The sequence below is a fragment of the Denticeps clupeoides genome, chromosome 8 (genome assembly GCF_900700375.1).
Source record: "Denticeps clupeoides chromosome 8, fDenClu1.1, whole genome shotgun sequence".
In the NCBI taxonomy this organism is placed as follows: Eukaryota; Metazoa; Chordata; class Actinopteri; order Clupeiformes; family Denticipitidae; genus Denticeps; species Denticeps clupeoides.
In genome coordinates, this window is record NC_041714.1 from 1,012,323 (window position 1) to 1,040,161 (window position 27,839).

The 27,839-nt window shown below is 41.9% G+C and overlaps 1 protein-coding gene across 1 annotated transcript; it reads right to left on the minus strand.

The window, feature by feature from the left end:
- epas1b (endothelial PAS domain protein 1b) lies at positions 1 to 27,553 on the minus strand. The gene is made up of 16 exons (XM_028990202.1): positions 27,246 to 27,553; positions 18,110 to 18,300; positions 14,598 to 14,743; positions 13,823 to 13,907; positions 12,432 to 12,544; positions 11,955 to 12,157; positions 8,916 to 9,022; positions 7,015 to 7,162; positions 6,534 to 6,748; positions 5,536 to 5,711; positions 5,112 to 5,225; positions 4,471 to 4,943; positions 4,263 to 4,359; positions 3,642 to 3,747; positions 3,517 to 3,555; positions 1 to 3,358 (listed from the first exon to the last, which is right to left on the minus strand). The coding sequence occupies exons 1-16, from the start codon at positions 27,269 to 27,271 to the stop codon at positions 3,207 to 3,209; spliced, it is 2,391 nt and encodes a 796-aa protein (XP_028846035.1). The 5' UTR covers positions 27,272 to 27,553; the 3' UTR covers positions 1 to 3,206.
- Between the last annotated feature and the right edge of the window lie 286 nt (positions 27,554 to 27,839).

A 27,839-nucleotide genomic window follows, 5' to 3' on the forward strand; every position in this document is an offset into this window, starting at 1 on the left:
TAAGATCAGTATGCTTTAATAAGATATCAGTGCAGCAGTACAACGTCTCATTGGGTAAAATTGTACAGTAATAACAACAATAAACAACAATATTATAATAATATAGTAAATATGAATTTAGCATATTAAAATAGTCATGTATCAGCTAATGTAACTATGACATCCAAAAACAATTAAAACAGTGAAACCAGAGACTGCCCCACGGAAAAAAAAAAAATTTTAAACCCTCATCATGTTGAGAAAGAACACTAATGTTGTCTTTAAAGTTCACAACAAACGACATGACAGGAACATTTATGATTGGTTTACCCTTCAAATGCCACAGGAGCTACAGCTACGCCTGGTGATGAGCTGCTACGTATTTCCCATATTAAATTTTTCCACGTCCCTCCTCACGTACTTAAAATCAATTCATCAGTGCCAGGTCTGGGTTACCTAAAGACCAGTTTTGAAAAATGAAATTAGACAAGTTCTATCTTGTGATATTTCAGGTACGTATTTGAAGCAGAAGTTTTGTTTTTGATGTGACCAAAAAGATCTGCTGTTTCTGTGCCCCCAAAGAAACTCCTGGGGGGAAAAGTTTGCTTCTCGTTCTAATTAACAGACACTTCAGCTCTCTACCCTCAGTTCACCAAACACACAGAAACAGCACATCCTCCTGGTTTATCCAGCCTGTACATTCTAAAACAGTTGACTTTGGACAACAAAGAACACTTTTTTTTCCTTTTATGTCTTTGGATTGAGGCATTTTACCAGAAACATTGTGAATGATATTTCCTGTGTCCTGCTACAAAATAGGATGTGTTTAAATGTGGGAAAATTAGCAACAGAGATCCAAGATAAGCTAAGATTTTTGGCTGAGAAGGAAGTTCAAGCTGGGTGTTGTAGTTCTACAGTCTATAAGCTTGATCTTGATCTTTTAAATATTCCACATAAAAACATTCCCAGAACACTGATTTTCAAAAAAATAACATAATATTCCTCTACTGATGACATGGGATGGCAATGGATGAAGACATCAGTCTGTCTTCATATGATACTAACTCCAATTTCAGCCAATCACTGGCAATTTTACACTAATGCAATATTCTGTATAGGCCCATCAACAGATCATAATTAAATGTCTAAGAAAATATGCACAAACAAACTGTCGGGAAGTGCCCGGGGGGCTTTAATAAAGAGAATTGTCTCAGCCTGTTGTCGACAAGCTTCCCCCACTGTCCACAGTATTGAATGCGACATTATTAAATTTTTATAACAACCTGGTCCAGCTTTACATACACACATTCACAGTCAAAGTAAAGGCTGTGCGCTATCTTTTCCCCACCAACTAATATAGACCTGTGTTGTCACCAGCTTTATCTCTCTCCCTCTCTCTTTTTATATATATAAACAAATAAACAACCAAATGATATGCAGACTATTATTTTTGTTTTTTAGATTTCTGGATTCAAATACTATATCAAAGAAAGTGCATACATTTTATTGTTTGTGTGTGTGTGTGATATGCTGTGGATTCGTTTCTAAACAAACTACAGTAAAATCCTCAAAAAGGGGGCCTGATCTGTGCATTTGAAGGGAAATCAAGAGAGCTGAAAACTCAGGCAACATTCAGACTTTTAAGACATTTCGGAAGTAAGGAGTCAACATGGACAACAGCCCCACTCTCCAAAAAATAAACAAATAATAGTAATAATAATATGATGATGACTATAAATGCACATTGATTATCTTTGCCTGTCATTTACATAATTCACCCTTTAAAATTTATCTGCTACATTTCAAGAGTGGATTTGTTTTCTTTTTTAATATATCTTAGTAACTTAAAAAAAATTATAATATTTTAAAATAACATAAATGAACAGTACTGGCCTGTCAACAAACATCATAAGGTTGTGCACATCCAAACAGAAATCCACTTATCTGAAAGCACAAAGAACACTCCTCTCTCCCCATGGGATTCGGTTTTGTCTGTTCTTCTCATATCCCGTCTTCCTGACCTGTCTACATATGTGATGTTTGTGTATATATACAGTTGGGTTGATGGCCAGTTATTTCGCTGGTAATTGTGACTAGTGACATGATGTATTGCAACAGCAATAAAGGGCTTATCATAATCATAATCATCACACTACTTTACCACACAGCGCTCTGATCTGCACCTACTGTGTAGAGGAGATGAAAGTACCAAGGCACGTGAGCAAGTAACACACTAGGCAATGTACTGCGAAATTCATATATATCAGACAGATACATAGAGAGCCAGAGATAGAGCAAGAAAAAGAGAGAGGTCACAACATAGAGAGACAGAAAACAATTGATAGAGGGATAAAGGGGCAGATGACAGATGACCATATTAGTGGGGAGAAAAGGGGAGGAAATTAGGAAAATGAGTTGCAGGTAATGTTGCCTCTGTGTCTGAACAAAGAGGGAAACAAAAATGCACAGACATGCAGAAGCCAAGCAAAAGAGAGACCCTGAACAAACTTTCTGCAATATGATTAAATATATATATATATATATATATTTGGACAATCTAATAAAATCTTATGCAAGAAACAGCTTCACGAGTAAAAATGATACAAGTATATAACTTATAAAGATGTAGACAAAAATAAAGTCTGAGCTACTTTTTCTGAAAGATGCATATGGTGCTGAGATTGGCGACACCAGACACCACCAGCTAATCGAACAGCGGATTTTGACAGACGTTTGCATGTGTTTAATGTTGTTTTCTTTCTGATTACATATGCTGAAACCAGAGCAGTCATCTATCAGCTCACTCTCACCTTTTCCATCTTATTCACATCAAAAGTTGAAAAAAGATTTGGCTTTTGACAGACCATGGCCTGCAACACAACAAGTGAGTATTTCAGTCCCCCCCACATTACACACCGGGTTTCAAGCCCCTCATGTCAAACCTACGTCTGAGGCAACAGATTGGATAAACAGGTCCATTGCCACAGACAGGCTTGAATAATAAGCAGGCAGAATAAATGCTGCTGGTGCTATATGTTTCATGTCTGAAGGTGTCTTTTTGTGGTCAGTTCTTTTCACAGCATGGGGCTGGGTCTGGGTTGAGGTTTATTGGGATTGCAGGAAGAATCGCAATGGTTGGGTGGGTATTGGTGGATAAGGAGTGAGGGTTAAGGGGCGGGACCGAATGTGACCAGCTTATGTGGGTCAGGGCTCCAGTGGCGGCTGTTCTAAGTGGCCTGGTCTAAGGCCCTCAGCAAGTCGCTGCCCTGCAGAAGATGCAGGTTGCCCTGTAAGGGAACGTTGACCTCACAGTCATAACGTGTCAGTTCGGGCAGGCAGTAGGAGTCCATGGAGGGACCCAGGAGACGACTCACCATCCCTAGATTTGCATAAATGAAAAAAAAGAGATTAACCTAAGCTAAATACTGAAATACTCCTAATCAAAAATATAAAAAAAAACATTTTTATTATGCTAATGTGTGTAAAGTGTATGAAATGCTAATAATGGTGATTGTGTGTCCATTGCTGCCTGGTTACCTGGATACTGAGTTTTTCTGTGCTGGTGGCCTATGTCACCTGTAAATTAAATGTAACAGAAATAAGTTCAAGTTTTTCCAATGAATCTTTCATTAATTCTGGCTAGCTCTCCTGATCCACCATACCTAATAGTGAGCTGGTGCTCAGAGACTTCCTGTCCATGATCGTTCCACTTTCACTTCGCATCCTCTTCCATATCCCATCTGATGGTTTACTCTGAGGCATCTCCTCCTATTGTATTCACAGGAAGATTATGCATGTTTTAACTAGATGTGTAGTGACCACAACGTCCTTGTCAGAGCACTTTTCTCAAGAACTTATTGTAACAAAAACGTCACTTCTGCATTCCTTTGTTATGAACCTTAGTTTACTCTAGACAGAATTACTAAATTAATAGAACTGAGTGCATTTCTTTTTCTTCCTGAACAACAGTACAGGGACTGATGATTGACGAGAAGGTCTCCACCCTAATTCCTCCCAAACGTCTTCTGTCGGGTTGAGGTCTGGGCTCTATGCTGTTCTAATCAAATCCCTCCTCTTCAAGCTCATTCAATCTTTTGAATTAACTCTGTTCCTCTGAGAGACTCTCCGCACCTCTACTGACCTTCTGTTTTTTTGACTCAAAAACTCACTAAATTACTCAAAACTCACTAAAATCCAATGCTTGATCATGTGATCTTAACATTGTGAATATTTCATAAACTGAGCACATCATATGCATCATCATATTAAGTTTTTTAACTCACCATTGCCATTTGGTTGAAAGAACGCTTGATGCTGTTAGCAACCGCTAAGCGGGCAGGGCTCATGTCTCTATAGACCTGGACAAAGTTCTCCATGGACCTGAGGAGAAAAAAAAATCCTAAATAGTTTTGGGTGGTACAGGTGAAATTATTCTGTTTTTCAGATCTCCTATTGTGTGGTCAACAAAATAAAGAATCACAGTTTCAGTACCTCTGCTTGTGTAGAGGCATTCGATTCGTCACCACTGTCTGACATGAGTGGCTACTGGTTGTCAAGGAGTCCATCCGGCTTGCCTTGGATTGTGGGTAATGTAATGGGGGGTCAGGGGGCCATTGCAGATTTTGGCGGCCACCCATGGAAGAGAGTGGGGTGCTGGCTGGTGCGTGGTATGGGGGTATTTGTGAAGGGCCATTATAGGATGGGGTGGGCCAGGGATCCAAAGAGACAGCACTGGATGCCCTCTTGTCCCCTCTGGAGCCTATGCCAGGCTGGAAGTGTGTGGGCGTGTTGGGGACGAGGGGCTGGAACAAGCTGGTGATGCTGCTGAAGGTCTGTTGGGTGGTGCTGATGCTGGGTGGCTCAGCTGGCATCTCCTCTGGGCAGATTGGACTCAGCTGGAAGTCTTCACCATCCATGGGGATGTAGGGTGCCAAGGTCTCCAAGTCCAAATCACTCAGGTCCATCTGAGGAGAAATCACAACATTTTAACGAACAGATAAAAACCAGGCCGTGCATCTTTATGAACTTGAAGATGTTGAAGTATTTGTGTACATGAATGTTGTATATATGCAGGCTTGTCATGTGGTGTGTGTTATGTGAATTAAGTTATATGTATGTGTCCTTGTAGCTACCTCTGTGTTGCCAGCTGTCTTGGTGTCCTGTGTGTCCAGAGAGAAGAGCTTCTCTGTAAGCTCCACCTTCAGGTCATTATCTACTCCAGTGTAGTAATCACCAGGACTGCTGGGCTGCAGAATAGAAACTCAACTTTATTACAGTGGTCAGGTAAACAAACACACGTGTATGTCACTGAGTGGACATGGGTCTTTCCTTTCTTTCTTTCTTTCATTATTTATTTATTAAATCCAGCAAGAACAAATAAAATATCATGTCTGTTTTTGTTAAGATAATGGTCTTTACTAAAATGCATCTTCTAACCTAAAACCTAACCCTGACCAAAAAACCTGGCAAAAGATAGCAAATGCAAACCTTTTTGTTTTGAAATGAAATTTAAGAAGTTTAGAAGTTTAATCAGGGTACTGAGACATGCATCCTTACTGTGGAGCAGCTGCTCAGGCTGGGGGTGGCACTGCCTTTTGGCAGAGTCTGTGGCATGCTGAAGGTGGAACTTTTGGGCCTCTCAGTGGAGCTGCTCTTGTGTGACTCGTGGAATGGGATGGTAGCTGGAGGCGGCATTTTGCCATAAACTGGTGGCTCCTCATATGGAGAACAGCCTGACACACAACATGTAGACATGTGTCACATCTATGTCTGGCTACATAAGGAGTGCAGGTTAGATATACTGTTTACAAAATGGATTTCCTGATTGCCCACAGCATCATGCCACATACTGGATATCAGTTATATAACCTCCATGATGCATGATATGCAGTACAGAGTCATTTGGTCATTGTGAAATGATGAATGAAAGATCAAGACAGTTAAGAGTCCTAGGGGCATTTAGAGGAGGAAAATAAAAATTCCCCATGTTTCTAATTGATATAAAGACTTGAGCTGTTTAACACAACAACTGGATAGATCTGTTACCTGTATCTGTTAAAATGCATATCATACTTCATTGTAGGCTGACATTTATGTCTTCAAACAAAGCATATGGCAACAGTTGTGACTGATCCACTGTAGCCTCAGCCTCATTTTGAAAGTGAAGTTATTGTCATTGTGATGCACAGCAAACACAGCACACAGTGACACAACAAAATGTGTCCTCTGCATTTAACCAATCACCTTTGGTGAGCAGTGGGCAGCCATGAAAGGTGTCCAGTTAGCTGTGTGGGGGACGGTGCTTTGCTCAGTGGCACCTTGGCTGTTCGGGATTCAAACCCACAACCTTCCGATTACGGGTCTGCTTCCTTACCTGCTAGGCCACCACTGCCCCAAGATGCATGGAATGTCTTGTTTTAAAGATTAAAGAGTGGATGAATGGTGGGTTTGTGGATGGTGGGTTTAACTTGACCTATAGTCACTACACTTTGTTTTTCATATGAAAGTGCATGTGACAGTATAGACAGCAGCAAACGTATTTGTTCATAACTCACTGAAGTCAAGGGAGATAATGGCATCGCCGGGTGTTGGGGCCAGCTGAGTGAGGTCCTCCGGCTCCTGCTTGAGTCTGGTGTAAAGCGATTCGCTGCTGTCGCTGCTCAGAGCGCCATTGTTACAGTTGAAGAAGCTGTTCATGTGGCTGGGCTTGAACAGTCTCTGAGACTCTGTCTGGTCCATGGAGAAGACTGTGGATTTCTCCTCAATGTCACTGTAAACAAAGAATTGAATTGTGATTGTTTATTTACACCCTTCTACCACAAAGATGATTTCTCTTTATTGAGTAACTATATTTAATAACAGCCTTAAGAAATGGATGTACATGGACGGATATGTAAAAAGATAAAAATGTATGTATAAATTTTTCAGTTCATAGTGTGTATGTGGTACATTAACATAACAATTAAGCAATATGGTTTAATAAACAAGTAGAAATTATGATTGAAAGGCTGATCTGTTGGAAAGTAAGGAACTCACCTAAGGACATAGTTGACACACACAATGCACTGTGGCTGTGAGTTACGGTTGTTGTAGATGACAGTGCCCTGTGTCTCTACCCACACATAGCCCCCGTGCTTGGCCAGCATCCGGTACTGTCCACTCACTGCCTGGCCCTTAGTGCACACTGAAGATGGACAAATGGATTGGTCACTTAGACAGACAGATAGATAGATGTTCGAATGGTGGTGAGCAAGGTGGGGCCTGTGACTGCATTGCTGAGTGTCTCTCTTGGGCTTTTGAGCTGGCCTATGTCCAAGTCTGGCGTGGGAAAGCTGTGGGACAGGGGTCAGGGGGTTCGTTCAGTGCAGAGATTAAACCCAGATCACTGTACGAACGACTCTGCAGGCTGGTCACGTTGTCGCGGTGACCCCTTGCCACAGGAAAGGGAGTCACACAGAGAACCCATTCTCAGTGTTAATGCCAGTCACATATGATGAGGAGAACAGTTATGCATGCACATACGGACACACACACACTTTTAGGATGCCCTATCAGTGAAAATAATTCAGAAAATATCCTAATTAGAGAGAGAAGCCATCCTACTCTCATTAGGGGGGCAATCTGGCACACCTGGCTGCCTGTGACAGCACCACAGCAGGCAGATGTTCCTCTCTTATCTCCCCTGGCACAGGTCATCCCTAATGGGATTGAACACATCTTAATACCGGTCCGCGCCACCATAATGCGGCCAATCCAATAAAGCCTGTTTGAATCGCGTCCATAACTCATGTGCACATGTGAAATTTAATTTGGACCCCGAGGGCCTTGTAGCTTTGGCGGCCGTGGTGTCAGGGCCAGTTTAGTCTGCTGTGTCCAGCTACCTCATATTAACTCATATTGTATTACACCTCAGCCCTGGAGAAGCCAGCAGGGACAAACAAGAGACCGAAGAGTAGGAGAGGTACACAGACACAAAAGAAGATAGATTATAGTGTATTACGAGTGTGGCTGTTTAGGAATAAAAACAAGCTAATTTTCTAACAGGCTTAAAAAAATCTCTTAAAAAATCTGAATAATAGAGACATAACAATGAGATATAACAATGACTAAAGCTCTAGAGAATAAATAGAGTGATCCAGTTGCCATCTGCGACAGGAAGGAAAAAAAAGAGATCATGATGTACAGAGCAAAAGAGAGAGAAAGAGTGCAGTGGCTTATGACTGAGACAAAGGGGCAGAGTCAGACGAGGATAAAGGGTGAGGCCTGGATGAGAAAGAAGTAAAGCCCTGGAGGCATTTGTTGAGCACAGACATGGCACATTTTTAAGCAGCACCAACACTGGCTTTAGCACAAGTCTTTTAATTAAGCAAAAAACCAAAGGGAGGGATTGGGGAGGGGGGGTTGAAAGAGAAATCGAGCGAGGGAGCGTGTGCGACACAGTGAAAGCAGGACAACACTGGGGTGAGTGAGAGAGCCCACTCGAACCACAGACTCTATGCACTGGTTTGCCAATTTTGGATTAATGATGATCTGATGTTTTTGTTTGTTTTTCTGCCATCAGTGGGAAATTAGTCACAATAGCATTTAATTTACGTTTGGAATAGCTAATAAATTGTAAAGAATCATGCAGAGTTCATGGCTAGGTTATGGTGTCTTAATCAGGGCAGAATGCATCAATGCTGCCAAATGATCACAATACAGAGGTCATCACATGATGGCAATATATGCCAAAATTAGGCAGATTCACTTCTTAGCATACTGACAAGTAAGTATTAACTGAAATTAAATTTTATTTTTCTAAAATTCAGCAAAACTCTGAGATGTAGTCAGTATGACATAATTCCAAACCTAAAGCTATGCCTGCACTAGGAAACTAGTCCAGTTGCCCTGTTCTCAGAAAAAAAACTTCAAGACAAGGAACCGGTGGAAAAACCTACAGTTCTGGTGGATCTTAGTGACGCTATCCGAGTCTAGGGCATGGTAGAACTCATACACAGAACGGCCAAGCAGGTCTTCTGGACTGTAACCAATCAGGTCAATGACTCTGAAATACAAAAGAAATGACGTTCTTCAGAGAAGGAAGAAATGGACACTGAAAGAAGCAGTGAGAAATAGTCAGTGGGCACAACACACACATCTATATGACATAGGACTAACAGCACGCTTTGCTGTTCCAGAGATTTGGGTTACAGAGCACAGCACACATTTCTCATTGTTTGACGTGAAAAATTTATTTGGGGATACTTAATTCCTGGAAAGATTAATCTATTTTTCATATTTGTAGACACATTCACATACATGCTCACTGTTCACTTGTACTCAGTACTCAGAATGTACTCTGTGTGTATATGACACACAGCCTGTTTGTGAACTAGAATACCGGCCAATATTCACTAATGCTTGTCCAGTTGGGCTCTAGAAATGTGTGTGGTTCAAGGTATGTGTGTGCAGATCTGATAACTGCAACCTGGACTTAGAGAACATTAAATAAGTCTGAAAAAGCCAAAATATCTGATGCGTGCAGGTGGCACAGGTCACACATGCAGATCTATCTATTTGTTTGTCCACATTACATAAACACTTTTAATCTAATGCTGACATAGGGAATGAAGAATGTGTGTATCTACAGTGTATTTACAGTGTTTCTTCTATGACAGCCAGCAACATAGCAAATATGTGTGACTGTATATAAATGTGTCTGTGAAGATTCTCAGTCATTCAGAAATGACTGAAAGAAAGTCCAGTTGCCATGACTCAACTTTCAGACACTGTATATAAATGTACAAATGTACATGGTCACTAAAGTCGTTCACATATCAAACATTTCCAGTGCAGCGCTGCACTCAGAATCCCATTGTTTTCTATGGGATGCGCACATGAAAAGCATCTTTCACAGCAGAACGACAAGCGACACTCCAAGAGCCTCTGCAGGCACCGTAGTCAAAGTTGAATATCATTGAGCTTTGACGCATTACTGGACAGCCAATGGAAATAAAGCGACGATGTGGGTTAACCACATCTATTTTTTGATCCTGTGGCTGAGAATTTGGTTTAATATTTGGTTTAACTTCCACACGCTACCACAGCCCATAATCGATTTGGTCTTCGAATTATAAATTAATATAGGCAGTAAGTACACACAGTACTAGCCATAACAGAAAAAAATATTTATTTTACGATGTTTCCTGTTTTGTTTCTTAGTTTTTGGTTTCAGGAAAAAAAAAAAATTCAGCTTTTCATCCATGGATGAAAGTTTTCGGTCACCGTGATGGTGCAAACTAAAGTCCTTCACAGACCGAATGCATAATGCCAGGAGTCAGCAACCTTTAACATTCAAAGAGCCATTTGGACCAAGTTTTCTCAAAAGAGAAAGCTCTGGATAACTCTTTTGTCATGGATTGGATTAAAAGCTCTGGACCACTGGAAACTAACATGTTTAATGTATCAACTAATAACTTTCTGGCCCAAAACATTTTTCACTGTAAAATTGACCTGAGAACTTTAGATTTATGATGAATTTGGAAATTTCCATGTAAAATAAACAGTATTGCAGCCTGCTGAGCAGTTTTTAAGGTGGAACAGACAATTCAAATAAGGAGCTGTGAATAAGGAGCTAACTGTAGCATCGTTGGGTACTCTAAATTCTATCACACCCATATAAGCGGGACGTGAGTGGGCGGGCTGCACATTTCATTCATTCATAATATTGTCAATACGAGATCATTATATCACAATTAATTTTTCCTGGGTTGTGCGAAATCGCACAAAAATAAAAATAAAAACACAAACCAAATCTGCGCAATAAAGTGTATTCATTTACATTGGGGTGATCCTCCAGTTGGAGGATGGGTGTTGATTGTGTTTTGTCTGGGTGATTAAACATTAGTCACGTCATCGGTTTCTACAGATTTATTCATGCCAGTAATAAAACGGCATTCTGGCAGCGTTCACCCCCTATCCACACACGTGCATCGTAACCCCCCGAACCCCCAACCACTATTTTCTTTGCTTAAATAAAAATTGACAAGCAACGCACTGGCCTAGTACACACAGTCCCAGTCATAACAGCAAAGGTACAGAAACAATCATAATTGGTTCATCCATGGATTAAAGTTTTCTTCGCTACAACAACCTTTCTGCTAAAAACAGGAATACTGTGATCACATCTCTCATGACAGAAATCTGTCAGCACTGCCAAGATTTTACTGTTATTGAGAAAGAAATTCAGCTGAAGAAACAATATCAATATCTCTCCCTATACCTGAATTCTACTGTAGTTTCCTCTGATCAGAATATTCAAGCTGTTCGGTTCAAAAGACATATGCGGGCAATTATTTTCTCTGTTAAATCTGAACCAAAAAATTCAAACACCCAACTTACTCCTGACCTGCAAGCCATCTATCACTCTCCCACTGAGTACATCTCTAAACCCATTATAGGTGAGATAAAAATACAGTACACATTATGTGCTAATAAATCGACTTAGAGTAGATATAAATCAATATAGAGTAGATTTTCTAGCAAGCATTGTTATATTTTTTCTCTTAAAGCCTATTTAGAAGTTTGGACACCCCTGGTGTAGAGTTTGGATACTGTGTATGTGTGTGTGTGTGTGTGTGCTTGTAGACATTATTTATTATCTCAGGATAGATTTTGACCTCATATATGGTCCCCTGACACCTGGCACATGTTCATGTGTCTGAATTCAGAACACGCACACCTGTGTGTTTGATAGACGAGAGCTTGTCAAGGCAGGAGGATTTACAGTATAGCGTGCATACACTAATCCAGAGGAATGCTGAGCACATCACATGCATGTATCTGTGTGTGCGTGTGTATACACAAGTATGTATTTTTGCATGCTCATATTTCACGGTATGTTAGCATGTAACGTATGTAAGCATGTATATAGTTTTATGCATGTTCTCTTATGCATGTTTGTGTGTGTGTGTGGGGGGGGGGGGTATTAGTGTTACCTGTCATCACAGTAAGTGAACTTCATGTCCATGCTGTGGCGGCTGAGGAAGGTTTTGCTGTCCAGTGGGGTGTCGATATTGGAGGGGTGTGGGATTGGCTCACATATCATCACTACACATGTGAGGGGAGGCTCTTTAAAGTTGCACAGCACACGAGGGGGGCAGATGTTGTACACCTTCAGATGGCCTGTGCAGTGCAGGACCTGAAACACACACAATACAATGAAATCTCCTGTCCTGGTCCTTGTGGATTTCAGAAATCCTCAAAACACCTCTGAGAAAATCCCCAAATCTGATTGGTTCTTCTGAATTTCACAGGAATGTTTTCACAGGAATTTTTCTGTCTCATGCTTAGTGTTATGCAAACAAAAAGCAGAGCAGCTCTCTGTCAATGCTTTGCACACACAATAAGGGACCTCCCTGTAAAAGGAATCATGGGTAACAGATTGCATAACACTATCAACCGTCATTACTTACCTTCCAACTGGCCGATTTCAGATTGACTGTGCGGCCTCGGTTGGTCACTGTGCATTTCATTCGCATGAAAAAGTCTCGCTCAGTGTTCAGCTCTTTGCCTTTCTTCCCCAAACCTGACATGAACAAGAAAAACTGTCTAATACAAATTGTGGAAGACAAAAAGCTCAAATATTGCATATCCTGAATTGTGTGTTTACATATCCAACAAGTACATGCACATCCAAACAACTTGTTCTCAAACACACATGACACGCACCCCCTGGTCAAAGGGCAGGTGTAGCAAAGGTAACATAATTGCAGGGCAAAGGGAGAGTTACGTCACTCAACAACTAGTATTTAAAAAAATCATCTAAGGAAGCTGAATTCTGAGAACCGCAGGAATGGATTGATAGGAAGTGAACACCAGTGGACTTTTAATCAGCCTTACGGCACCACCAATAGTCAGGATTCTTAATCACAGTGTGAAGGCTGTTGTGAAGTATTTTTTTGGACAGAGGTTCTGAAAAATAACTTGGCATAACTGAGTGGGTGTGCCCATGGTGCCCAGACATGCTGCATCATATCCACCATCCTGTCAGCAGCTCCACGAAAGGACACTAGAGCTCCACTGATCTGCATATTACTTACAGAGTTCATCAACTAAGATAGTTGTGGCCAACTTGATTCGAAACACCATACATGTCTAGTGTCTATCATGATTGTTCAAATGATGAACGGCTGCCACCTAGATATTCTGGAACCAGCTGTGTGTCTCAAAATAGTCATAAGCACAACAGTCTTAATATGCACTGAAAAAAGGGACGTTCCCTTTTTAAATGAACTTTTAAATAAAATGAATCACATGGATTCAACTTCAATATTTTAATGTTTCCAACAAAACACATCACAGTTAAAACAAAATGATTTGATCATGTAAGAAAAATGTGTAAAATTTGGCCAACTTAATAAAATCATTTGTTACTTTAAAAATGAGCTGAACTAACTTAATATGTATTGAAACGCCCATTCTTTTGCCATGGTCCTGAACTGTAAATATGCATTAACATTTATGCGATTTATTATATGGCATTATCCAGTGTGCCTTACAATCAGTAAATCCACCTGAGACACTCAGGGTTAGATGTCTTTCTCAGGGACACATGGTCAAGGGCCCAGGTTTGAGCCTGGGACTTTGTGGTCCTCTGGATCATAGGTGAGTGTGTTACACACTAGTTTACTACTAGCCCATGCCAACTGCTGACCAAATATGTCAGCAAATACTGTCTCTCTAAACCTGAACCAATTAAGTGCTGTTGGTTGTGCCAAATCCCATTATCCCATTCCCACACATTGTCCACACATTCTCCCCTCTTTTTTAGTTTACCATAGTATACTTTTTCTGTAAAAATTACCAGTTTTGAGGTTGAGATTCTCACGGATCTCGTCATGGTCACAGGGGTGGGTGAAGTCAAAGATGCTGTGGCCAGTAAGCTCAACCTAAAGAAAGAAAGGAGACCATACTGTGTACATTTCAATGTAAACTCACGAGTTTACCCTGTGACACGTGACCAGGGCATTCTAATCAGCATGATGTGACTGAGAAGGGCAGAGTGCACACATCAGATTCACAGAACATGGTTTCATCTTTCAAAGGCATTTATGTCTTCTCCTTTTAATGACATCGTTTTACATAGCGAGGAGCAGCTAAATCACAAGAATTTCATCTGGCCCTCACTGATCCAGAAACCTCTTACATGTATACTCTCACTGCTGTTGTTATCCACTGTTGCTTGCTAAATGTCAGGCCTGCTGGACTGGTTTTTATCTTTTTGATAATACAGCACACAGCCCTTGTGATGCATAGATGTGTGTGTGTTTGTGTGTGCGTGTGCAACAGAGAGAGAGAGGAAAGGGTGTGACTATGTGTAAACAGAGGTGCATGAGCTCCTGTGCTGCTCTCAGAGAGCCTTTAAGCACACAGCAGAATCTTGCCAAGTGATGGAGGGTAAATACAGACGGATCACTCTCAGTGCTTTTAAGACTCTCAGGGTGTGTGTTTGAAGTGATGTGTGTTTGTGGAACATCATAGGGGTGTTGATAGGGGTTTGTGTAGCTGTGTCTGTGTGTATGCATTCATGTAGGCTCAAATTCATGCAATTGTCTATGTGTGTGTGTGTGTTCACTCACCTGGGTCAGGCCCATGAACTTGTTAATGTTCTCAGAAAGGAAGATCATGTCTCCGTCAGATGTTACCACAGTGATGAAGCCCTCCAGTGTCTTCATATATAGGGCGTCCATTTCCCCATCCTCCTCTGTCCCATTGTTACCGCAACCTGCAAGAACACAACAATAAATGGGTGTTTGTGTGTCTAAATGCACGTTTCTCTCTCTGTGTGTGTGTGTGTGTGTGTGTGTGAGAGAGAGAGAGAGAGAGAGAGAGAGCGTTTTTTGGCACATGACCAAAACAAACTAAAACCACTTCATCCAGCAACTACTGTACTCACTCACAAACACACTGACCTTTGGTTGGTCTCTTCCCTTACACGCACACACACACACACACACACACACTCACACACACACTCCTTCATGTTCTGATGTATTTACACCTGGGCTTAAATGGTACTTTTGTACTTTTTAAAGGACAATGATTAAGACTCTCACTTTTTCTCCCATCCACTTAACCTGGAGCGTTTAAGTTCTCTTCAGAACCGAGCTGACATGGTGACAGTTGTGGGACCACGGCTGTGTTTTTGGGGGCTGGGAGCATTCCAACCCACTTCCCCCATTTAAGAAGAATTTTCAGGGCTCACACTCACAGAGGTCTGCGGATGGATTTGGGCCAGACTCTAGAAAACAGGAGGAGGTAGCCACAGGTTTTGACTGGCCCCTCATCCCTGGAAAACTGGACACTTGATCTTATTGGAATGCTGATGGATGGGACAGAACACGGGCTTAGGCTTGTTTGTGGCAGAGTGGACACGTGCAGCAGTATGTACACACACACACACACACACACACACAGATAACTGCTACTGTTACTGCTGCAGTCCTCTGTTCAACATTAACCTTTAAACATTAACAGGGATGGTCGAGAGCGAGGCTGTCACACTGGAGCACTGAATCGGTAGTTTAGTACAAGCACTCATCAGCGCTAATTAAACGACTCAGCTGAGGTCATTAACAAACTTCATCTGTGACTCATTTCACTGGGGCCAGTGGGTCGCCATTCAATCCCCCAATCTTCTATCTGACTCATTCGCCTCTATTGTGACAGCAGCGGCCATCAGATTGGTGGAATAGTAACATTGTGATGCTGTTCAGTTCTTCACTTACATAAGAGCCCTTCCTCCACTGCTGGGTGGAGGGATGAAAGGGGGCAGGGTTTGGGAGGGGGTGGCCAGTCCTGTGTGGCGCCGGCACGAACCCATGTTTTGTCTGGGTGTGACACAGTGAGAACCAGCCTCGTCAAGGCACCCAGGGGCTGGAGATAACACAATCTGTTGTGCCATCTCCCACTCCACCACAAAAGCTGGCTCCATCTCTCCCACTTCACTCTCCATTTTTTCCTCAGACATTTCCTTCCACTAGTTTTTATGGGACCTTCCTTTGTGGTATGAAATTAATCAACCCCCATGTCAAATCCATACTCCATATTTCTACCACTCACTGATGTGTGGGAAAGAAAAATTGATCATAATCAGACTGAGCGTAATCATTTCAAAATTAGAATCGAATTATGAATCACCTTCACTTACCATTGACAGGCACCAATAATGCAACTGTTACCATTATAGTGTTTAACCATTTAAAGGTGTTGTTGCCCACCTCCCAAAACCCCTTCTTCCTTTTAGCTATGAATCCTGAGTGTCACCAAAGTCACAGAGAAATACTGGTTCTCACACTGCAACACAAAGCACTACAGGTACCCCATTAGTGACATATGGCAGTGCAGGTGTACTGTCTGTGGTCTCAGGGAATTAAACAAGCCTGTTTTTACAGATTTGAACCTACACCAACGCAATCAGCTTTCAGACCAATTTCTTTCGAACTGATGATTTATTTTATGTGGCATATTTAAAAATTAAAAATAAATATATATATATTAAAAATAAAAATAAAACCAACATACCAGTTCATACTTTATTTTTACTAACAGCTATTTCATGCACAGAAAATCATTTCCTACAAGACTTTGCCAATCTATTTTTATTCATGTAGGCACATAAATCTAACATACATTACACTGCTATATAAAAAACTATGAATGCACAGACCAAAACAGCTCTTTATATCAGCAAAGATGCACTGCTCTCTCTTTCTTCCTGTCTTGATCAGTTCAAACAAAATGTGGAATGCAGAAACAATAGGGCTGCTCCTTTGTCTACTTTCCGGAGATTCTATATTTGTAATATGCAAGAGACGCACAAACACACAGATGCACACTCCCAGCAATTCCTGGAAACTTGTAGAGACTGTGTTGCCAGATCACCTCTACTAAATGTCCACCAAAAGGCAGGTTGGTAATGACAGCAACTGCCTTGTTGTCTGACATAGTCCCCTCCAGGCTCCTCTCATGCATCCTTCTGTCCTCAGTATATTCATTAAGTTAGTGGCAGGGCCTAGCTGCTAAAACTAATTAGCCTCAATGCAATAGTAGCCTCAGCAAACACAATATTTGCTAATGCAATATTCTCCTTTTCTCTGTGGCTGATATGTGCCGACAACTAAAAGCAGCCACTTCCTCATAGCAACCCCATGGAAACAGTGAAGAGGCCGAGCTTGCAGTTCAGGTAAAACATGGATGTCGCTACATCTGATAAGAAGGCAACAGCCTTGTACAAGTAGTATGTATACCTCGAAGGAATGGACTGGTTAGAGTTAGAACCAATATCACTCTGAACACTTTTCTCAAAATGTTTGTTTGGTTACATGACGGTGGTAGAGATGCAATGGGAGGAAACAAAAAATGGAATAATTTCCATTCTTTCTTTTTTCTTCAGTCATTATCGGCACTCAAGAAATAAGGTCTCCATGCTTTTTTTTTAACAAAACCAAGAGGGTTTTAAAAGTTAATTCTAGAGCAGGTCATCTTACAATTACCTGGCAAGTACTACAATCACCTACAAAAGTTCAGACAGTTCAGATACTGCATGTTTTGTATTTAACATGAACAAGGCGTGTATGAAAGCATGTTGGTTTTCTTGCTTTATGAACATCTGTGAGTATTGTTCTGTGGTTCCGCTTGTACATATCTGTTGTCTTTAATGTCACTGTAAATTACATTTAGACCATAATTAATAAACTTGTGTAAATATGTACACACATACACAATCGGCTGCAACATTCAACATTTAAAACCCAGTTTGCTCTAATGAACCAACTGTCTAATTGTCTTCACTCTTTGGGTTGGAGTGACCATGGGCTCAGCCTTCACTCCCCACATAAATCAATGAGACATTGGTGACCTTGACCCTGGAGCTGCTTCACCAGTCGTCCTGTCTTGGACCTTCCAGAAGGTACCACCGTCTGCATACTGGATAATTATTATTTTCCTGAGTAATATAATCATTTACCAAGCAAGGTCATTAGCACGGTTTTTGATTAGTCCTGAAACAGGGATGACTGCTTGAAATTGTCTACAATTTTAAATCATGGTATGTGTGTGTGATTTATTTTTTTTTTGCTGTGACTTTTACCTGCAGAGAGCAATTTGCGTGTACGCAGGGAACTGATGGCCAGTCTCATGATGGATGCCTTGTCCAGGTGTGAGCTGATGCTGTGGGGGAGGGGCAGTTGGTGAGCCAGCTCGTAGAACACCTCCGTCTCCTTACTGCGGCGACAGCGAGCTGCATCGCGAGACTTCTCTTTGCGTCGGTCAGAACTGCTCCTTAAAAACACACCAACAGCACAAACTTACCACCAATCTGATCTAGAGCCAGTTTATTATCCAGTCATACAAATTCTGAGGACCCAGGAGTGGTTTTAGTGCATTATGCAGACAGGGAGTCAATTGTAAATGAAATAAACATTTCAAAATTGGTCTTTTATTGAAAATAGACATTGGACAGAGTGAGACAGGAAATGAGAGAGGGCAAGATGTAATCAAGAACAAATGAGTCTGAAGAATCCACTTCCTATGTCTCTGCAACATCCGCTGTAAAAGAGGGTCAGTGCCCAGCATTTGACACCAGCTGGCTCCACCACTGCTTCTTCCCAAGCCCCCTACTGCCAAAAGAGCTGGGAACAGGGATTGGTTCTGAAGTGGTCACATGGTCGCCCCCCCCCCTTCAACCCAAAACAGACTGAGGCGGTTTCGAGCTCGGTCCAGAAGTGAGGCCGCATCCGGCAGGTGGGACTGAAGGCATGTTCATGAGCCCAAGCAGCCAAAACCAACAAAGATGCTCTTTGATGGATGTCCTCGGCCTGTCACACACATACTGCTTATGAAGTCTGCACTTGTGTTCTGGCCTGGAAAATGAAGCAAAGACTGCAGACTGGTTTTATTTGCAAAATCTACAGTTACATAATGAACATGTAACTTCTTGGGCAAATTACTGGCAACTTGTTAAGATCTTTGTCCCTAAAGATCAGTTCTGGTTCCAGCAGAAAATTCCTTCAGGGTTTAGTCTCCACTTTTAGCCTGAATGAAACCCTTGTGGGATAATCTAACATCCTAGTTTTCCATCCATAAACACAGCTATGTTCTGTTTGAAAAGAAAATATATGTATATACACACACACAAGGTGTCAGCACTGGAAAGCATTTCTAATGTATATCAATTATATTCTCATCTGTGCAGAAGGTTTTTAACTAGTGATTCCGGATTGTTCCATTGCTGATTAAAAAAAAGGAAGAAAACCGTGAATGGACTGTGCAGGCTATCATGGTGGCGAGAGCTTTTTGTGGTTAGTGGCATGTTTTTCCCGATTGCTTTGGTGGGTAATAAAAGCGTGCTATCTTCATGCCTTCTAGCTGTGGCACACCACAGATGTAACATATAACCACACCACACAAACATGCATGCATGCTACACATCATGTACTGTACTGAGGAATTAAAAGAGGCAATTATCAGATTCTTCACACCTTTATTGCAGTTGTAGGACTTGCTGGGCTCATGTTAGGTATTATGTTGGGTTTAGGAGCTCTGTTTTCTGACTGGCATAAAAGTTTTAACTTTAAAAGATCACTGCCTACAACGTACAATGATATGTCTCCATGCTCTATCTTTCAAAAAAGTGGCATCATAAATAATAACTGCAATATTCTAGATGCTATCATAACATTTACATTTACACCATTTATCAGACTCCCTTATCCAGAGCGACTTACAATCAGTAGTTACAGGGACAGTCTCCCTGGAGCAACTTAAGGTTAAGTGTCTTGCACTGGGACACAATGGTAGTAAGTAGGATTTGAACATGGGTCTCCTGGGTCTCCTGGTTCACAGGCGAGTGTTTTACCCACTAGGCTACTACCACCTGACGATCAGTGTGTTACTAATTTGTCTTAGTTCAATGCCAGGCTGGTGGCTAAGATGTCCTGAAGGTCATACAATAGACCCCAGAAGCATCCGACTCCACCTCCCCATTCTGTGCTGTTTTCTTTAAAAATAAATAGGTGTTAAGATGGTTTCCACCACAACCATCAGAGACTGTAAATGTGTTGAAGACACTGTACTCTGAAACAAGCCATTGCCATCATTTTCTGTTCTTGAATGATTTCCCATAATGCTCAGGAGCGAAGGTGGCTCCGACAGGACGTGGCATGTGCTGGTCAGCAGTCCATATAGCACCTCGTTGACATTTACGGGCTTTATGTGGGCGAATAGGACAGATAGTGCTACAATAGGAAAAGAATCTGGCCACAGAATCAAGTCTCCTTTCAACGCCGCCGCCTAACCACTTCGTCAGCAATCAGACGGGCCTTTCAGACCCCTCTGTTTGCTGCCACTGCCATTAAAACTATGAGATTACGTACAGATAAATATCTGACATGGTCTTACAGCGCTGTGTTTTACCAGCTTTAATACAGATTTCCCTTCATTCTCTTTTATGATCAACAGTTATCACAGACTGTTTGTACACAACATCCAATTAAGGTATGAGTCTGACATTGGTGTTTATTTTATATATATCATATTTTATTATAAACCTGATCCATAACTAATCTTAAAGTAAAATGCTCGGTCATCATAATTACAAAAAACTTTATTTCATATTCAGTGAAAACATCTAGAAAAATATTTTTTTTTGTAATTATGATGATTTTACTTTAAGAATAGTTATGGATCAGGTTTATAATAAAATATAATGTTTAGGGCCATAATTTCCCCAACCTATTCAGGAGGAGGTTTATGCAAAACAGCATTATAAACAATTTTATGTGCATAAATGTTTATAATGAAACAAAAGTGTTTTAATCTTCCAGTTTCTTCTAAATGCTGAAACAAAAAACTTTCTATTAAAGAGAAACTAAGTCAAACCTTAATCAACCAAATTCAACTGAGGAAAACAACTAATTCAAAATGGCAAATAATTGCAGTGTTTTAAATATACAAGGGATTTAGTGCATTTACATTTTCCCCAATCACTAACTCCTTTAAAGAGCTCTTAATCTTTGACCTCTTTCACAATTATTTTCAACAATGAAAGAAAAGAAAAGGATTTTCTAAAGAAAATTAGATCCAAAATACAACTATGAACCATTCATGCTTGACCTTTGATGTGGTCATCATAATTGCTTCATGTCCATATTCACTCAGCCTTTCCCTTTCAGTTTCTAACACGTACATATCAGGTTGGATGGCTGATCTGAACTCTGCACTTTCAGGAGCTTTCAGGAGCTTTCAGGAGCTTTCAGGAGCTTGGTGAAAGTAGGGCAAAGTGCAGCGTGATGGTTTGACGGTAAGGACGGCTTCAGTGAGTGGGAGAAGGGCTCTGTGGCATGTCCACTTACAGGAGGACTCTGTATGTCTGTATGTTTGTGAGCTGCTGGTGCCACTTTTTGTTTGCCGGCTCTATTGTTAGTGACTAGTCCCAGTGGAGTCTCCAGGATGTAAAACAATGGGCAACCCACTCTCAGTCGGGGCACTAAGACTTTCAAAGCACTCTGTGACCCCCTCCTCTCTCTCTCGCACTCACTCTACCCCCCCCACCCCCTCTCATTGTCAAATGCAATGCATACTGTACTGGTGACTAGGGCCATGGCCAAGTCATGGTCACTGCTAAAAAGTGTCCCTCACCAATAATACTGGGGATTGAGAACCAGACTCTATACTTCCTTCAAGGGTGGCGGCCTCTGCAGGTCTCACAAATGACTTTCCTGTCTTTGTGTGGGCTCATTAGCACAATCAGGGTTTGAAGGGGGGAAAAAAAACGGCAGAGCAGTCTGGTGCTGATGGGTGCTTCTCAAGATTGCGATCATGTCTCGGTTCATCGTCAGCATGTCTCATCTCGAACCTTTACAACCAGGAACCAGGCCAAAACATATTTTAGGAGTGATGCTAGTCCGAAAGATTTCAATCAGAGACAAGACTACTGTGTCCAACAGCCCTCTGCTCAGACACAAGAAAAATAATGCAGCAGTTTCAATGCTCTCAAAAAAAAAAAGTTACTGGGAACAAGGTTGATTAACGGATCAAAACTGGATCCGGCTGCCTCATTCGTAAATTTCTTGGCAACCAGCAGCCAGTAAGATATATCAACCATAATGGTTTTTGTTTTAAAGTTTGACATTGAAGTGACACGGCGCACTGCAGGCTGCCTCACCAGCAGCTGAACTCTCATGATTGATTTGGGAATGCCAAGCATTTTACAATAGAGTGAAATATGTCAACATGTCACGCCAAAATGTGACTCATTGAACTCTGACAGGTGAGAGTCTTTGCACTTTTTTTTTTTTTTTTTGCCTCTGCACACTAGCTAATACTTTTTTTAAATCACAAGAGACTAAATGAGGCACAATGACCAAAATTACAATTTAGACGAAACTTTGAATCCTTATCTATAAAATCTCTATTTCTGTGGAATACATACACACATTAATAAATGACATAATATATAATGTAGTAATGAATGGAAGTTTAAGCTGAGACAAATTTTAAATACACCACACGGGTAATGTAAAATACATATTCAAATGCATTCAAAATGAAATTATTATTGTGCAAGACCACAATTCTGCAGCCTTATGACTGCTTTTAAGGTCGAACCTCCCTAAAATAAGCCCTGTGTCTCTTGTAGCATCCCAGTCCCGTGGTGGTTGGAATCCTTGTGGCCAGTGGCCCTGACCTTAGCGTGCCACCACGGCTGGTCTACACACCCTGGCTGTGCCTTCACATCTACAAACTTCTCTTACAGACCTAAATCATTCCAATTAACCTTCATGTTTTTTATTTCCAGCTTCAGTCATATTCTGGATGCATTAGGAAGTTCATTCCTGAAAAAAATTTATATATTTTAAAAGTGGGCTATTATAAAGGGTCGATGCAATGCAATGCCACATTTGGAACCATATATTAGATGGTTCCAAGAAACCCTCTAATTATTTGAGAACTATAGTGACTGGCTCACCACTTGCAAGTGAAGCCCTTCATTAGCGGCTCACCTACAAGTTTGCCCAAATGGCTGAATTCACATGGCCCTTTGCTGATTAGATTGCCTAACCATACAGGCTAATCTCAACCTGTTTCCCTCAGGCATTCCACCAACATGACCCACCATGCAGCTTTCAGCTTTTCTCCTGGTTTCCCTGACTGCCTCCAGTACTGGGATCTGGGACACCTGGACATATTGGTTTATTTCAATTCCCTGAATTTCAGCTATCGGCTGGCATGGTGCAGGCAGAGCGCATTTTGATGGGTTTCCTGATGTTCTATATCAATTACGATTTTTTAGAACTCAGCACAATAATTATAAGGAGTTATGATGAGGATTTTTTATCTTTTAAGACTGTCTGGTACTGACCCCTCAACCAACTTTACATGACTAAAGCATGAGAATGCAATGGTCATTTTGAAATGTCCTTTAAGAAAGGTACCATGGTTGTCCCACAGTCTCTGTTATTTCAAATAAGGTAGAGTGTGAGATAAGGAGCGAGATGGAACTGATCGTTAGTGGCTTCAAGACAAAAACCTGTTTCTCAAAACCAGTTTCGTATTCAGCCACTGAGCTATTTCCTAACCCCACATTTCTTATGTGCAAAGTCAAGCATGGGACCTCAGGCACTCTGCCCCGACACTTCTGACGGACAACCAGCGTCACAGGCTCTGGAGTGGCCCACCCTGCCCCCCGGCCACACAACCTGTCGACCTTTACGCTATTAAGAGGGGATATACAGCCAGGACGCGTTGTCCCTGCTGGGTCCAGCAGGAAGCTGTTGAGGGATGCATTAAAAAAAATTTATATAAAAAGCATATTGTTACAATCAGAGGATTAAACCTGTGGTTTCTTTCCAGTTAATAATCCTCTTCCACATTTTGTTTTCAGTGTTTTAATTTATCCAATTTTAGCCAGTCAAATTGATTTTACCAGATTGTGCAGTGATAATAATTCAGAACCACATATCATAATGAAATATTAATTGACTGTATAGAATTTGCTTTCTAAAAGCTGTGATGTTGATGAAGAAGAATTCTGCATCTCCTCCTCCTCATTCACAGGACTGTTTTCCTGTCGTTTTGGCATCTTGCTAAATACAAACAGCGAACAATGCCTCACTGGCTAATCTCTGATCCTCTGGAACAGCATGTCCCTTTGCGCTGCCAAACAAACAGCAGGCTGCTCCGAATCATGGGAAGAGAGATCCAGGAGATCGCTGATGCCCCCGATACGCTCACAGAAAGGCATGATGGGATCACAGCGATCAGCTTTCAACTCTCCAGTCCATGCTTTTTTTTTTTTTTTTTTTTACAAATTAGCAGCACTCCAACTCCCATCTTATTGTTATTATTAATAATAAGGCACTCTGTCATTATAGTTTTTTACTATAACTGAATACATGCAGGACAGGGTGTGGGCTATCAGTGAGTAATACAAGACATTTGCAAGCACACGCACACACACAAAATGTTTCATTTCTCAACCTGAATTGACGCAACCAGGCCGAGTTACCGAGTTTACAGACTTCCCTGCTGCATTGATCTGTGGCCAGCTAAAGACACAACACAGAAGGAGGAAGAAGGAGGCTCTCGGACAGGAAGTGGCAGGAGACACAGTTCTCTGGTCCAGACCAACACCCCTACAGAATCCAAGGGACCGAGAGAGGGGGACTGGGGGAAAGAGCATGGTCTGCTGTTTGGCTGGGTGGGAGCTCTTATTCCGGGAGCCTCTCCTGAGATCTCGTCACAATAAACGGACACGCTTCTGGTTGGACAGGCTGTGCAGCTGGGAGAGGCTCTTTCCACATCTTCAAAATCCTAACAGCAAGCAGAGACTCACTTTTATAAGCTTTTTTTTTTTTACCTCCACAAGACACTGAGTTCTGACTTGTGATCAAAACTTGATCACAAGTTTTTAATTTAAGCAAAAAAACTTTCATTTTACAAATTTAGGTAGTGATGAATATGTGTGTTACAATGTATCTCTAAATGTGTTGTGAGTAAGGCAGTTAGAGATTAGCTGGAGCTAGTGAAGCGAATTATTATCTGGATGAGCATTAGGACTGAACTTTGTCTACTATGATTGCAGTCCCTGTCCTGTACTATTTGAATGAGAGGGGGAGGCTGAGGTCAAAGGTCTCAAATTTTTAAACTCTGAAACTGAGAAAACTCTTATCTGACCCTTTTCCCCCCTTCTCTTTCTCTCCATTCTTAATCAAGCATGCAACAAAAACCATAACTGGTAGTCCACTCCCTCACACGGCATCATATGGAAGTGGGTCCTGTAGGCCTCATCCATAATCTCGCTCTTATCTCACCATCATTGGGGAGTTTAGACAGGATTTAATGTGGGTGCCAAGCAAGGTCACGGTCGGTGTGACTGCGCCGGACACTGCAATGGTCAACGCAGGAGAAATTGGGTGCTGCTGGCACAGAGGCTGGCAGGCAGCAAGCCAGGATGCAAAAGGGCCAAACTGGCGGGGCACGGGACAGAGTGAGGCCTTATTCCCCCTCAACTAAGTATCTCTGTTCTCAGAAAAACCTGACTACAGACACACGGGGGAACAGACAATGTGGCATGATGTAACCTTTAGACAAAACAAGGACCAGAACAGGAAAACGTGACAAACAGAGCACTCCAAATCAAGACTGTCAGTGATGTGACCATAGTCTGGTGCATATACATACTTTACAATAAATGTGTGTTGACACACATTTTCTATTTGTATAGTTAATGAGATTGGATGAGGGGGAAAAAAAAACGGAGAATAATGTACACGCAGGCACACATGCACACGTGTATCATATGTGCTTGGATCAGAAGCCCAGAGAAGTGGCCGACTGGCGCTCTAAGATGGCCGCCAGGTTCTCCAGAGGAAAATGCAAACAGGCGGCCATAGGACCTCCACCACCGCCCCCTCCCTAAAGGAAAAGCCTCTCTGATGGCAAAGATTGGTCCGGTCTTCTTGGCCCTTAATTCTGCTTGTTTGTGATCGAGTCGATAAAGCCGTAGAGGGCTCATTAGGGCCAGTGAGTGTCATGAGACAACAGCAGACAGACACACACACTTTGTCTCGGAGACCTTTTCATGGCCTGAGAGGGGATTCACACAACCCCAAACCCAGAGTTTCATTCTTCACGATGCCATTGCCTGTTTTATAATCGGCCTGTGTGTGTGTGTGTGTGTGTGTGTGTACTGTTCAGCTCACTTAAGACCACTGACGGTGACCTGGCGAAAGATGATGTTACAAAACAACGAAAAAAAAAACCCTACCAAGCACATGACCGCGCAGACAGACGCCACCATTCAGGATCATTCAAGAGATTTCCAATCATCTCTGCTGATCAATACAACACGTTCCAGCAGTACAAGGGTTGGTCTTGACATCAGAGACCTTTCTGTGTCAATAGATGGCTTGTGATTGCATTTACAGAATTGACGTGGGCATCTTCAATATTCTTCGTCTTTTTTTTTTAATCGCAGTGAAGCAGCTGACAACACAGAGGTTGTTTTCTGCTCACAGCACCAATCTTCTCTGCATGCCGGCCATTAAAGTGTCCAAATTATCATTCCAAAATCCCTTATCATGCACGACTGCCAATTTCCATATTTATACAGAATATGAGGTTTACAGATATATTAGTAAAACCATGCCTGCCTGTTTTAAGCATTTTCACTTGTGCTGCACCTGTTGCATTCAGTGAGCACATTACTGACACTGTAAAAAAAAAAAGTCCTAATTAAACATCATATTCATTTATAGGGTACATTATGGTTTATTTGGACGGTGAACGTTTAGAGGACCGAGACCGTCTTTTTTTTCTGGACCTTGTACTGCAGTGCGGGTGAACAGCCGCGTTCAGAAAAGCCATATTGACATTTTCTGCAGCCTTCCATTATTTGCTTTTTGCGAAAAACGCACTGTCTGCTCTGTCTTCACCCCGTCCAAGCATTCGGATGTCCACAATGTCCCGGACTGAAAGGAACTGCGCACCACTTTTACCCACGCGGACAAATAAAAGTTGAGGAATATTACAATTATTATTATTATTATTATAATTGAACAATAATTTCAATACTTGACTTGACATTTGTAGTCGTTTCATTGGTTTCTCTCGTTTCTTTTCGGCACTAACATACTCAAGTTTGTATAAAAAATAACTTTAAAAAAAAAATATATATATTTATAGACAGAGGCGAAACTACGAGTTCTAATAAAAGTGAAAGGCACCTCTTCTTGTCCTTCTCGGCCGTCATCGCTGCTGCGGGTCAGCGGGCTGCGGCTCCACGTTACTTCCCCGGGGTCAAGTCCAACTTCGCGGCGAGCGGGACCGCAAGATGCGAGTCGCGGGCAGCGCAGTGCAGGGAGCGCAGCCTCTTCTCGAGGAAGGCGTTAAAACCGGGCCATTTACAGTCTCAGAACACTGCTGAGGATTGTACAGCCCTCCACCCGCTGGCGAGCGGTAAGGTCCGAGCGTTGCGAGGCGAGCTGGGAAAATCTCCGCTGTCAAAAGTTTCCTGGTTCGCGTGAATGAGGAGAAACTTCAAAACCCCCGTGGCTGGAGATCCCGCCCACCCGGGGCCGCGCTACCCTGGACGCCGCGCTGATTGGCCCGCCGAGCGGGAGGGCCGGCCCCTCCGGTCTCTGCCCCGCCCCCTACCCTCCAGCTGGGCCTGCCGAAGGTCGCGATCGCGAGAAATTGTGTTGACTTTAATGATCTAACGGCGATGCATTTTATTCATATTGCGCACTTTGCATGTAAAATGCAACATATCTTACAGGAAAAACAAATACATTTACTTGTATCATAACTAAAACACCAAA